The sequence below is a fragment of the Erythrolamprus reginae genome, chromosome 1, assembly GCF_031021105.1.
Source record: "Erythrolamprus reginae isolate rEryReg1 chromosome 1, rEryReg1.hap1, whole genome shotgun sequence".
Classification (NCBI taxonomy): Eukaryota; Metazoa; Chordata; class Lepidosauria; order Squamata; family Dipsadidae; genus Erythrolamprus; species Erythrolamprus reginae.
Genome location: NC_091950.1, coordinates 247,558,397 through 247,572,902, shown reverse-complemented (window position 1 = coordinate 247,572,902; position 14,506 = coordinate 247,558,397). Strand labels below are relative to the sequence as shown.

The 14,506-nt window shown below is 42.2% G+C and overlaps 1 protein-coding gene across 2 annotated transcripts; it reads right to left on the bottom strand.

Moving 5' to 3' along the window:
• Window positions 1–556: 556 nt before the first annotated feature.
• LOC139156765 (WD repeat and coiled-coil-containing protein-like) lies at window positions 557–13,414 on the bottom strand. Of its 2 annotated transcripts, none has more exons than XM_070732794.1 (4): window positions 13,223–13,414; window positions 8,311–10,205; window positions 6,443–6,560; window positions 557–937 (listed from the first exon to the last, which is right to left on the bottom strand). In XM_070732794.1, the coding sequence occupies exons 2-4, from the start codon at window positions 10,180–10,182 to the stop codon at window positions 654–656; spliced, it is 2,274 nt and encodes a 757-aa protein (XP_070588895.1). In that variant the 5' UTR covers window positions 10,183–10,205; window positions 13,223–13,414; the 3' UTR covers window positions 557–653. The 2 variants fall into 2 exon arrangements, with proteins under 2 accessions (XP_070588895.1, XP_070588896.1); XM_070732795.1 differs by having other exon boundaries at window positions 780–937; window positions 6,430–6,560.
• Window positions 13,415–14,506: the final 1,092 nt, after the last annotated feature.

Below are 14,506 nucleotides of genomic sequence, written 5' to 3'. Positions count from 1 at the left end.
AATATCCAAAGGACTTTGGTACTCACTAGTAAAGTGAGTTTTGTAAATGGTCTCATAACTTTCAAGTACATTTGTAACAGGCACTGGTACAATAACAAAGTTAGAAGTAGTGTAATGATGCAGAAACTACAGGTATAACAGTTCGTCTTATAATACAGTAATAAACATAACTAAGTTTTGCTTTCTACTTCTAGAATCACTAGAAATACACACTTTTATTCCCAGTTTTGTTCATGCCACTGAGGCTTCTGAGAAAATGCTAAGGGCAAACAGGACTCTTTCCTGTTTCAAAAAGTCCCTTTCGGTTTTTGCAAACTTTTAATTTTTATGTTCAGCAGAGCAAAAAAAAAAATTGCTAATCAAATCTAAAAAATGAAAATATGCTCGGTCAGCCTAGCAAATAGACTTTGTAAAGACTGAGGTGCCTTGCACAGCTGGTCTACCACCGTTACCAGGCAAGAATTAAAATTATGTGTCAAAATGGCAAGTAAGCCATGGAGTAATAGTAAAAAAAAAGAATTAAAGGCAAGAGCAATGGTTCAGTAAAATATCACCCTTTTGTGAAAGCAGGATATATTTAATGGAGTCCCAACTTTAATTATGTTTCATGAAAGATTTCACTTCTATGTTGATCAACTTGCAAACAGTCATGATTAAGAAGAGCTGCTGTTTTGCTCATAAGAATCGCCGCCATCCACCAAACACGGAGAAGACTGTTCTCTCAAGGCTTCCATGGAGCTGGCTGTAAAATCCAGACTTTGGGAGGAAACCTTCCTATATCCCTCAGTGGAATTGACCGCAACTAATGCTTTGCAGGAAGCATTACTGCTGTCTTTGGATATAGCATTCACGTCCCTTATAATTATCTCCTGCTGGGATTCAAATGTTAATGGAATAAAGCCCTCGCTGTCTGCCGTAAGAACAATCCAGGACAAATCTGTGAAAGACAAGAGACACAAACAATATTTTAAGGAATTCCAAGAGAAACAGTGATTGTTGGCATTGGCAACAACTGGGCTTCTTTAAAAGGCCAGTTTAATAATGTTAGACCAAGCAACTAGGATACAACATATACTGGGTACAAGATCGGTTTCTCCTGTGATTTTTAGATTCATTTTTGCATACAGGGATAATTGTTAACAATACGTTGAGAGAGAAAAAACCTTTGAATACAGATAGTCCTTGACTTACAACCATTTGTTTAGTGACGAAAGTTACAATAGCCACTAAAAAATGACTTATGGCATTTTTCATACAACATAGAAACATAGAAGACTGACGGCAGAAAAAGACCTCATGGTCCATCTAGTCTGCCCTTATACTATTTCCTGTATTTTATCTTACAATGGATATATGTTTATCCCAGGCATGTTTAAATTCAGTTACTGTGGATTTATCAACCACGTCTGTTGGAAGTTTGTTCCAAGGATCTACTACTCTTTCAGTAAAATAATATTTTCTCATGTTGCTTTTGATCTTCCCCCCAACTAACCTCAGATTGTGCCCCCTTGTTCTTTTGTTCATAATCCTATTAAAAACACTTCCCTCCCGAACCATATTTAACCCTTTAACATATTTAAATGTTTCGATCATGTCCCCCTTTTTTCTTCTATCCTCCAGACTATACAGATTGAGTTCATTAAGTCTTTCCTGATACAACGATTGCATCATGGTCATGTGATCAAAATTCTTGGCAACCGATTCGTATTTATAATGGCTGCAGTGTCACAGGGTCATGTGAATACCTTTTGCAGCCTTCTGACAAGCAAAATCACTGGAGAAGCCAGTTTATTTATTTATTAGATTTGTATGCCGCCCTTCTCCGAAGACTCAGGGTGGCTAACAGCATATAATATAAAAATACTGTACAACGGCAAATCTAATTAAATTTAAAATTGCAATCTAAAAATCCAATATTTAAAAACAATCATACCGGTTCAATCATACAATATAATGTATGTCTCATTTCGTTGGCCAGGGGGTTGAGACCTAATTTGATTTGATTTGATTTGATTTATTGGATTTGTATGCCGCCCCTCTCCGTGAACTCGGGGCGGCTAACAACAGTGGTAAAAACAGCATGTGACAATCCCATACTAAAACCAGCTAAAAACCCTTGTTATAAAACCAATCATACATACAAACATACCATGCATAAATTGTAGAAGCCTAGGGGGAAAGAATATCTCAGTTCCCCCATGCCTGACGGCAGAGGTGGGTTTTAAGGAGCTTACGAAAGACAAGGAGGGTGGCCCGAAGCCTGGCGACAGGTGAGTCTTAAGACTTTTACAGAAGGCAAGGAGGGTGGGGCAGTGCAAATCTCCAGGGGGAGCTGATTCTTGAGGGCTAGGGCCCCCACAGAGAAGGCTCTTCCCCTAGGCCCTGCCAAGCGACATTATCTGGCTGACGGGACCTGGAGAAGGCCAACTCTGTGGGATGTAATCAGTCGCTATGACTCACATGGCAGAAAGCTGTCCCGCAAGTAACCTGGCCCAATGCCATGTAGGGCTTTATAGGCCATTACCAACACTTAGAATTGTGTCCGGAAACCAATCGGCAACCAATGCAGTCCGCGGAGTGTTGGAGAAATATGGGCATGTCTAGGTAGCCCCATGTAGAGAGCATTGCAGTAGTCAAACCTCGAGGTGATAAGGGCATGAGCAACTGTGAGCAGAGACTCCCTGTTCAAATAGGGCCGCAACTGGTGCACTAGGCGAACCTGGGCAAATGCCCCCTTTGCCACAGGGCACTTAATAACGCTGGTGTTAACTTTAACGGCAGTGATTCACTTAACAATTGTGACAAGAAAGGTCGTACAACGAGGGCAAATTCACTTAACAAACATCTCACTTATAATGAAAAATGCTGGGCTCAATTGTGGCCGAAAACTACCTGTAATAGACTATTTTTAAATTAGATTCTGTCTATTCAGGATTTTCTATCTGTATGGAATTTATCAAGTCAAGCTAAATTCTTATATTCACAGTCTTTATCAAGGTCAGAGAAATCAAGGGGTGGCTATTACAGGGTTTAAATGCACTCTTAAAATTAATGGAGTTGTGTATAAGCTGGTAAGTGTTGTGGTTAGCTCTGGCCCAGGTCCTGCCCCAAGGACTGTGGATGTGGGGGAGACATCCACATGCTGCAGGCCTGTTTTGCCCCCGGTGGAATCTGCTGATGAAGGCTCCTCTGACCAAGAAGACATGAGTGACAGGGAGGAGGAGAGTGTGGCAGACAGCTCAGAAGGAGATCAATTATCTAGCTCCTCCTTGGATTCAGAACAAGAGTTAATGATACAGCCACGCATGCGGAGAGCGATGCATAGGCAGCAACAACTGTGGTTGGTTGGGGCTGTGGTGATTAGTGAGGCTGCTAGAAATAGCCTGTGGGTTTGGCCATTGTGGAGGATTATCTGATCATTGTGTTTCATGACTGCTTTACTGACTTTGACCTTTTGTGTGCTGATTTTCCCCCGCTTTGAAACTAAAGCAGAGCAAAGTGTGTTTCACTTTGTGAAAGAAGAAGGACTGTGAATTGCCTCACAGCTGCAATCTAAGTATCACAGAACTGATAAGGGACTTGTACAAATTACCAGTTTGTTTGGAGACGAGTGCTCTTTGCTATACCAAAAGAGGGCTTGGTTTAAGTGACTTTTCATTATAAAGAACATTGTTTTGAATTTTCAAACGTGTGTGTGTCTGAAATTTGTACCTGTGAATTTTTGGGAGGATTCTACCAGAGAGCCCGACAGAACAGTAAGCAAGCAAGCATAAAGATCTAAATTCACTCTTGAGGAGGGAAACAGCATAAGAGAAAGTCCGCTCAACAATTGAAGAAGCCACTATTGAACAATCTGCTCTGAATAATCGTGCTGTAACATATATGAAAAGAACCTAGTTTTTCTTCCATGGCTGACGCATAAGGTTTTCCTGCTTAAAATTACACCTCAAATGTTCACGAACATCCTTGTTTGTTAATCACCAAGGACTAACATACATGACTGGATAGGAAGTGGTGTTAAACCCTGAAGCTGCCAGAGCTCCAGTTTCTATGCGGCGTTTCTTTCATTGGTTATGTAAAGCTGTGTTGCAAATGACATCATGAGAAGATTGCAATCATGTGAACCTTTAATCTTTCTGCTTAGTGTCTTATTTGAACTAGTCAGGTAAGGCCAACACTAAGAAAGATTTTCAAAATATCTCTATAGGCACAAGCAAACAAGTCTACATAGCAACATAATATTTAAGTCGATACATCAGACTGAAAATTGTAGAGATGAATCCAGGGTGAAATTATAACGGTTAAATTATAAACTGTAATTGCAAAACATCAAATTACTGAGAACTGATTAGCTGTTGCTAAGTTAGATCATTTATTTTATTTATTTATTTATTTATTTATTTTATTTTATGTACGTTGTATATTTTATTGTATATTTTATTTTATGTACGTTGAGAGCATATGCACCAAGACAAATTCCTTGTGTGTCCAATCACACTTGGCCAATAAAAAATCTATTCTATTCTATTCTATTTATTTAGATGTACAAACTTATGTGTGTGCAAAAAATGGCAGATAGCCATAGTTCAAGAGATGTAAAAAGAATGCATGTCTCAATCACTAAGTCTGAAGTAGCAGTGAAGCTTTGTGAGAATAATTTAGACCATCAAATAAAAGATTTGCTCAGGTATGTGAAAGCATCTAAGCAAATTTGGCTACTACAATCTTAAAAAACCAAATAGAGTTAGATATGGGTAGCACTTGGATAGGAACCACTAAGGAGTCCCTGGGCTATAAACTAGACAGAAAAATTTAAAAAAAACATACCAGAAAGAGGAAGTGGCTGATTATTGTCCTGCTGTCAAAAAAATTCCTTGGACAGGTCCATAAAGTCACCAGCAGAACTCAATTGAGCAGGACACAAACACTTCTTCCCACAGCCATGATAAATAATGCATCCAGCCCTATTTAAGTTTCTCCTAAATTATACTCTAAATTATTTTCCAGCTATCTTGTCACTGGTTCAGGTCTTTCTCTCTAGAAGAACCCAAATGAGTTTATTCCATCTTTCCCCTAGCGCCCAATCTCAATTGAAGACCACTGTTTGTGTTTTTTCCTCAGGTTAAACATTCCCAATTCTTTTTGACTAATCTGAATATGAAGCTATTTTATATATTGCCAGACTCTTCACCATTCTGGCTAGCCCCTTCTAGATTTGCTAATTTTGCCCATGTCCTTAAAATATGGGGCCTATGTATGGTTACGGTATTCAAATGTAGCTTACTAGCACAGAGTGAACTACTTTTTGCCCAGGTTCGCCTGGTGCACCAGTTGCGGCCCTATTAGGATCAGGAGTCATTGCTCACAGTCACTCATGCCCTCATCACCTCGAGGCTCAACTACTGTAACACTCTCTACATGGGGCTACCTTTGAAGAATGTTCAGAAACTTCAGATCGTGCAGAATGCAGCTGTGAGAGCAATCATGGGCTTCCCTAGGTATGCCCATGTTACTCCAACACTCCGCAGTCTGCATTGGTTGCCGATCAGTTTCCGGTCACAATTCAAAGTGTTGGTTATGACCTATAAAGCCCTTCATGGCACCGGACCAGAATATCTCCGGGACCGCCTTCTGCTGCACTAATCCCAGCGACTGGTTAAATCCCAGAGTTGGCCTTCGACTAAACAATGTCGTCTGGCGGGACCCAGGGGAAGAGCCTTCTCTGTGGTGGCTCTGACCCTCTGGAACCAACTCCCCCCTGAGATTAGGATTGCCCCCACCCTCCTTGCCTTTCGTAAACTTAAAACCCACCTCTGCCGTCAGGCATGGGGAAATTGAAACATCTCCCCCTTGCCCATGTACTTTTGGTCTATGATTGATTGTGTGCTTGTTTTTTATATATATTGGGGTTGCTTTTATGGACTTTTTAACTTAAAACTGTAATTTAGATGGCTAAATATTAGATTTGTTACTATGTACTGTTTTTGCCAGTGTTGTGAGCTGCCCCAAGTCTGCGGAGAGGGGCGGCATATAAATCCAATAAATCTAATCTAATCTAATCTAATCTACTACTACTTGTGATTTGATGTATTCTAAGGTATTATTAGTTTCAAACAGAGAGATGGTTATTTACTCCAGCCCTACCCCTTCTATTTTGGCCCTCCTCACATTTTTATGGAACGTCCATTGTGAAACTGTTTCTCTATTCAGTTATAATCAAACATGATTACATTCCTCTTTCAATAATAAAGAGATGTTATAAATGCAGCCACTTTTATAGTTGTGATTTGAAGGGAACTGGGGATGCCTGAAGAGAACGGCATACAATCAGTAAAAAAATTAACTATTTAGAAATGCCATTTGTATAGAAAAAGGAACAACTATTTTTGCACGGGCACATGGCCTTGTTATTAGTGTCCCCAAAGTTACCTTTCATACTTACTGTGCTTCATTTCAACTACACCCACATTGAAAATCTTCTGAATTATGTTCAGACGGAGTTTCCCGTCACAGAGGATAACAGCATGCTGTTCAAAAGTGTCAGATCCTGAAGACTCTCTCTGTTAATTTAAGAATTAAGACTTTTAGGCATAGTGATTCATAACAGCTAATCCCATGCTCACAAACCCAGGTGTCACAGTGCGGAAATAGATGCCGTTCTGATACCATTTTGTTACTTAGTGCCATATTTTATGCCCACTAGTAAGAGCTGCATACGCAGAGATACTACTAAGATTGGACTTGCAGCTTTCACCTTGAATATTGTAGTACTTTGAGCATATCCAGATGAATGGCTAGAGCAAAGGACGTCACAAAGGAATCCAGTTCAATGTTTGTTTTCTCTGTCTCTATAGGTAAGTGATGGCGAACCTATGGCGTGGGTGCCACAAGTGGCATGCGGAGCCATAACTGCTGGCACGTGAGCCGTTGCCCTAGCTCAGCTCCAACATGATTGTGTGTGCCAGCCAGCTGATGTTTAGCTCGCACAGAGGCTCCGGGAGGGTGTTTTTGGCTTCCAGAGAGTCTCCAGGGAGGGGACGTTTTTATCTTCCCCCAGCTCCAAGGAAGCCTTTGGAGCCTGGAGAGGGCAAAACATGAGCCTACTGGGCCCACCAGAAATTGGGAAATAGGCCATTTCCGGCCTCCAGAGGGCCTCCGAGGGATGGGGGAAGCTATTTTCACTCTCCCCAGGCATTGAATTATGGGTGTGGGCACTTGCACATGCGTGATAGCGCACGGCCACGTTCTTTTGGCACCCGAGGAAAAAAAGGTTCGCCATCACTGCTATAGGTAAAAAGTACTGTCAACCATGTCTGATAGTCACTATTATCTATGCAATAGATGCATGTAATTTGGATGGGTGCAAGAAAATACTTATTGATACAACACATAAAGCACACACACACTTATTCATTGTCCTCTTCTCCAGCCTACTCTAGGAGATATGCTCACAATTCCCATAGAAGAAAAATTAGGCTAAGAAAGGACAGTTGCCTTAAGATCATCCAGCAATTCTTGAGACTTAACAGAGATTTGAACCCAGAGTTTTTCTTGTCTTAATTAAGTGTGCCTCTAGCCCACTGATGGCAAACCTATGGCACGGGTGTCACAGGTGACACATGGAGCCATATCTGCTGGCACGCGAGCCGTTGCCCGAGCTCAGCTCCAACATGCATGTGTGTGTGTTGGCCAGCTGATTTTTGGTTCACACAGATGCTCAGGGAGGGTGTTTTTAGCTTCTAGAAAGCCTCTGGATGGATGAGGGGGGCGTTTTTACCCTCCCTCCAGCTCCAGGCTGGGGAGGGTGAAACACGAACCTACTGGGCTCACCAGAAGTTGGGAAACATCATTTCCGGCCTCCAGAGGACCTCCAGGGGGCAGGGAAACCCGTTTTCACCTTCCCCAGGCATTAAGTTATGGGTATGACACGTGCACGATAGAATGTGCATACACTCTTTCGGCACCTGAAGAAAAAAAGGTTCACTATCACTGCTCTAGCTAAACCTACTGACTCTCAAAGGGCATTTCTGGAATATTTTCAACCTCTTGAAAATTACTTTTTAGGTTGCATTGCAGTGTCAATTCTAGAGAGTCTACGGAAGTCCCAAACACACTGATGCCTCCAAAAGAGTCCAACTCTTCCTTCTCCTATCTTTAAAAATAGTTTTACATAATTAGATATTGGCAAACACCTCACTGCTCTTCAGAAATTTTACAGCAAAATTCACAAGGAAGGAATTAATAGTACTAGTGTTTAAGAACAGCTATATTAAAATTGTGACAGCACACTGTTTTTTGATTGAAAGTTACCTGGCAAATGACGTTAACAAAAGAAGGTTCACAAGATGATGGATACTGCGGAACAATTTTTTTCCCGGATCTTACAAAGTCAGTTATCTCTAAAAGTTGATGCTGAAGATCCGCAAAGTTGTCGCACAGTTCTTCTAGATTTTTAGAGATACAATTAGCTTCTTTTTCACTTTGGACTAAGTCCCTTTTTACTTCATCAGAACTCTGTGTTTTTATGTCGTATGAATTAGAGGTTTCATGAGATCCAACTGGTGTGCTTGAAATTGGTATTTTTAGTGATCCCGAAGAGTTTTCAAGCTCTTGAAGGACAAAGGAACGAGCTATTGGCTCAACATCCAAAGTTCTCAACTCTTGAGGGAAATCCTTGGACATACCTTTCTCAGCAGAATCCACAATGCTTGTTGGTAGACATTGCTCACCAGCTATTTCTTCTATCAGTTTTTTCTTCCCAGAGGATGCTATGCTCATGCAGTCTGGGAGCATCAATCCTTCTCTCAGGAAGTGAGCGTCAGAAGAATGCCTTTCATCACCCTCTCTTTTCACGGGTATGTTCCTCAAACAAACCTGAGTAGGCCCCAAAGGAGCAGAGGAGATCCTTTTGACTATTAAGCGGAGAACGTACTTATCAGAACGTGAAGATGGAAGAAAAGCAGGATCCATTAATTTCTGTTTTCCAACCAGGATCAGTAACAGTTTCTCTGTTAAAAAACATAATCCCTTCGGCCTCTCATTCTTCTCCAACTGAATCTGTTGGATGTTAATGAGGGATGAAGATAAGGAATAAGTCAAAATTTTATTACAAGTATTGGAGGCAACCACCACAGTCTGTGTTTTAGAGTCAAAAGCCAGGATATCTGGGACCAGGATTCCCGGAATGCTGACTTTTTTGCTCGTTGGCGATTTTCTTTCAAACGTCACCAAAATCAAGTGTGACGCATCGTGGCCACTTCCAGTTAGGTAATCCTTGGATCTTAGATTAATGAGGGGATTTTTTTCAGATAGCTCTTTGTTCGAAGGCAGGTGAGTCAAATCCACTGGGGGTGATGCAATCATTTCTTGGTCCGTTAACTTTTTCCCATCCTCTACAGAGGCATCACCATCATGTTCCGATGCGTTACTTTGAAAAGAAATTGAATTTCCAACAATTTCATTTGAGATTTCAAATGAAACGCCAGCATTTAAGCTGCAGATCTTATCTAGTGGCAGTTCAGTAGCAACTGCTACTTGGGCATTCACAGTTGGTTCAACTGCACAAACATAGCCCCCTACATCAACTATTGGGCAAAAAGAGCAGGCATTTAACGTTTTCTGATCATCATCCCACATGTAGGAATGGAGCGTGCTACCTATCCCAATCACCAGGCGTTTGCCTTCCTCAGTCCAGCAAGCACAATGAATGATACCGGTACCTTTGATATCGGCTTTTATTCTGGAGTTGTTGAGTCGGACCGAATGGAGCACAGAGGTTTCTCGCGTAGTGAGCACCGCCAAGATTTCTTTTTGGGGATGCCACACACAACCCTGAGGAAGTATAGGAAACAGCTCACTGATCTCGCTGATTTGATAAACCATCAGCTTGTTTTGTTCTGAAACGCTGTAACAGAGCTGCCACATTGTAATGTGTTTTTTATGCTGAATGGCAAGGAGTGCAGGAGCATCTGGTGCACAAAACGGGCCCCAGTAGAGTCCATGAACATGTTCAAATTGACCCACAACATTTGAGTTGCCAAACTTAGGTTCTCCATTACGCTGGTATAAAGAAGTCAGTATCACTTGCTTTCCGTCTGTCCAAGCAATCCCGTGCACAGGATGGATGGCCTGGTGTAAGGCATTAAGGCCAGTTCTCAAGAGCTTCCCTTTCCCCAGCTCCATGTTTAAGTTTTCATGGAATACATCTGTAAAGAAAACAAATACTGTTTACATTCTATCATTACTATCTAATTTGCTATACAAGTAAGTGAAGCAAACTATGAAAGTTTTATAATTGTCCAGTACTGTTTCATTATTGTATTGTGGCTTTTGTTGAGTTTCTTTTAATTGATACTGTTAAAATATTCATGACTGGGAGAGCCAATGGTAACAAGGTCAGCAAATGAATAGGCATACCAACTAAGTCAGCCAATGGGAGTTACACACTTCTGAGTCTGTGCAGAGAATCAAAACTGAAAATTTAAACTTAAGGCTAGGCGTGGCTCACCACTCTGCTTTCTTGTCCACTCTGTGCTTGTCTGCTGCTGAAATGAAACTAACTGTTCTCTGCTACCTGTAATGGCTTGAAGTTATAATTGGTATTGTAAAATTTACTTCATCTATATTCTTGTATATAAAGAAGTTAATGAATCCAGAAGATCAGTCATCTGTGTATACTTCTGGAAATTGATTTTTCTGTAACAAACTTTAATAGATACATTGATACTCAACTTGACAGGTTTTCAATGTTGTAAGTCAGTGATGGCGAACCTTTTTTCCCTCAGGTGCCGAAAGAGCATGCAATGGGCCATCGCGCATGCATGGGTGCCTACCCCCATAATTCAATGCCTGGGGAGGACAAAAACAGCTTCCCCCACCCCATGGAGGCCTTCTGGAGATCGGAAATGGCCTGCTACCCAACTTCTGGTGGGTCCAGTAGGCTCGTGTTTTGTCCTCCCCAGGTTCCAAAGGCTTCCCTGGAACCAGGGGAGGATAAAAACGGCCTCCCCCATCCTTCCGGAGGCTCTCTGGAAGCCAAAAACGCCCTCCCACAGCTTCTATGTGAGCCAAAAATCATGCATTTGACTCATGCATGTTGGAGCTGAGCTTAGGACAATGGCTCATGTGGCAGCAGATATGGCTCCATGTGCCACCTGTGGCACCCATGCCATAGGTTCACCATCACTGTTCTAAGTAAATGAATTATCTCAAGTGAATTTGACAGTCACATTTTACTACAGGAAAAGAAAGCAGATCAGCAGTTCTCCAGCACATATAAAGATGTACCTTATAAGAAATACACATTTTTCTTCGCATGAATTTGGAAAAGACTGCAGTTCAGGAAAAAGCAACAGTGGGTATCTGAATTGTTTCCCAAGCTGTATGCTGTATATTTTGATATATTGGAAAAAGAATGTCTGAAAATGGTCACACTTTTTTTTTACTTATGGGACACTGTAAGGGTGATGTGATAACAAGAGGCCTAGCAAAAGCAATCTAATCCCATTGTCACCTGAAATCACCACATAACAAAACCAGATGGGCCACAATCACATTGCAGAAATCTATTTTGTTACTGAATTCCAAAGGAGCATTTTCTGGATATTGAAAACGTGAGAGGGATCCCTTATCTGGCCCACAATTAATATTTCTGTTCTGGTCAATTATGAGGAATATTTCAATTTTTAATTTAATCCAAAGAGTTTATTCATTCAGGAACGGGGTGTATGAGCTGGGGTGGCACAGCAGGTAGAGTGCTGTACTGCAGGCCACTGAAGCTGACTTGTAGATCTGAAGGTCAGCGGTTCAAATTTCATCACCGGCTCAAGGTTGACTCAGCCTTCCATCCTTCCGAGGTGGGTAAAATGAGGACCCGGATTGTGGGGGCAATATGCTGGCTCTATTAAAAAAGTGCTATTGCTAACATGTTGTAAGCCGCCCTGAGTCTAAGGAAAAGGGCGGCATAAAAATCGAATAAATAAATAAATAAAATAAAATGTGATCCTTCAGATATTGGTGAAGTACAACTTCTAGCAGCTGCAGTCAGTTTGGGTAATACTGAGAGATTTTTACAGTTTAGCATCTGGACAGCCAAATGTTCCTGCTCCTTGTTTAAAAATGAACTGGGTGACCATGACACACATGTGGCTATTTTGTATCGAATTGTGACTACAAGTAGTCCTTGACTTACTACAATTGAGCCCCACATTTCTCTTGCTAACTGAGACCTTTGTTAAGATCCCATTTTACAACCTTTCTTGCCACAGTTGTTAAGTGAATGACTGCAGTTGCTAAGTTAATATCACAACTGTTAAAGTGAAATTGGCTTCCCCGCTGATTTTGCTTGTCAGAAGGTTGCAAAAGGTGGTCGGGTGACCCCAGGACACTGCAACTGTCATAAATATGAATCAGTTGTCAAGGTCTGAATTTTGATCACTTGACCTTGGGGATGCTACCACGGGTCACTTTTTTCAGTGACGCTGTCATCACTTTCAACTTTCAGCTAATGAATTGTAAGTCAAGGACTATTTGTATCCAATTTAATTGTATTTTTCAATGGGAAAAAATTCCTGCTTTACATCTTCAACTTTTCCAGACTGGGATAAATTCCATAGCAGATCTCAGAATAACTCTGAGTTATAATGGAGAAGAAAGCTAAACCAAGACGTCAAAATATAAAGACATCAAGTTGAATATAAACCTCTCCTTTGCAAGCTCGGATTTTTCAAGATGTGGCCACTTTATTTATTTATTTTTCCCCGACCAAGACTGCAATTTGGAGTCTCCGGAGAGGGGCGGCATACGAATCTAATAAATTAAATTAAGTGGCTCTCCTTGACCACTACATGGTAGATGACGATGGGAGGTCATCCCTCACTCCCTATTTCAGCCTTTTAAAACCCCGGGTCCCCAGAGCTTGTCGGGGGGGGGGAACTCCACATTAGGGAAACCGGCGTGAATGGTGGCGGGGGCAGATGGGAACTGTAGTCCAATCAGAAAACTAAAGACCGGCTAAGTAAAAAAAAACAAAAACCGGACAAGCCGGATTTCGGAATTTTAGCAATTTCTCATTGCATTTCCCACCCCTGAGAGTTTTTATTCTCCCCACGGACAGCGCCTCGGCTTCTTTTGCTGAGCCTCCTCCCGGTTCTGACCGCCATTCCTATGGATCCAACGCCGCCTCCGCTCGTGTCCCTGCGGTTCCATCTCTACATCCATTTACCTCTCTATACATGCGATCCGGCTGCCCGTCCGTGTAACGACACCATCTTCTTCTCACGCCCACTCGGTGCTCCGTTTTACTGCCGGGATCCCAGCTTCTCGGTCTGGGGAGGAGGGATTGCCGGGGGCAGGACTGCCTGGACTTGCCCCTTCTTGCCACAAGGGACGCTGCTGGCGGAGGCTTTCCGAAAAGGTTAAAAAGGGAGGCGGGGCTCTAAAGCCGACACTAGTACAGTATAGGCACGCATCCCCCTGCCTGCCTATGATGTAGCGTCGCCGGAGCTCTATTTCTCTATTGGTCCGTGTGTGATCTAACAAACGCCCCCTTGCGACAGAAACGGAACTCAGGAAACTTCACACGCTCCGGCGAGCCTTCCCATCAGGCCGTTTGGAGGCCGACACCCACACACAGACACACACCGCCCCGCCCTTGGAAAAATGGCGGGAACCTTGGGTTGGTTTTGAGGCGGATTTACGCGACTGCTTTCAATGCGAACCTCGTTTTTTTCGGAACGGGCACGAGTTGCCCTATGCCGCCTTCCACGGGGTTGCGTTTCTGCGGCTGAGCCCAAAAAGTCAGAAAACAATAAAAGCTTAAAACGTCTTTAAGCACCGCAAATGGGGAATGGTGGTTCAAAAAGGCAAATCGCTCCCTTTTATTGTTTTCTTTAATTTTTTTAACTATCTATTCATCTATCTATGTCTATCTATATCTCTATATCATCTATATCTCCATCTTCATCTATATATCTATTCATCTATACACACACACACACACATACATACAGACACACACAGTGGTCCCTCTACTTAAGAACTTATTTTTTTCCGTGACCAAGTTCTTAAGTTTAAAAGTATGTAAGTACTGTAGAAGCAATCTTTCTCATAGGAATCAATGTAAAAGCAAATAATGTGTGCAAACCCATTAGGAAAGAAATAAAAGCTCAGAATTTGGGTGGGAGGAGAACAGTTGCTGCCGAAGGAAGAAGGTGAGGTGAGGGGAATCAAAAAAATCCAAAACTTTAAGGCTTAAAAAAAAGGACTGAGGTGGTGAGGAGCACATGCCTCCCATACACTGCGCCAGAGAGAGGAACCTCCCGCTCCTTTGACCGAAGAAAGGTGGCGGCTGCTGCTACCTGCTTCTTCCTTCCCATGCTGAATGGTTCCCCTCTTCTCTCGCTCGCTTTGTACCTGGCACCTTTCCTTCACTGTGGTGACTCCTCGGTTTGGCTGAAGATGAGTTGATTCAGCCGGGGCGAAGCACCCCCTTTTGCCTTTCTGCGCC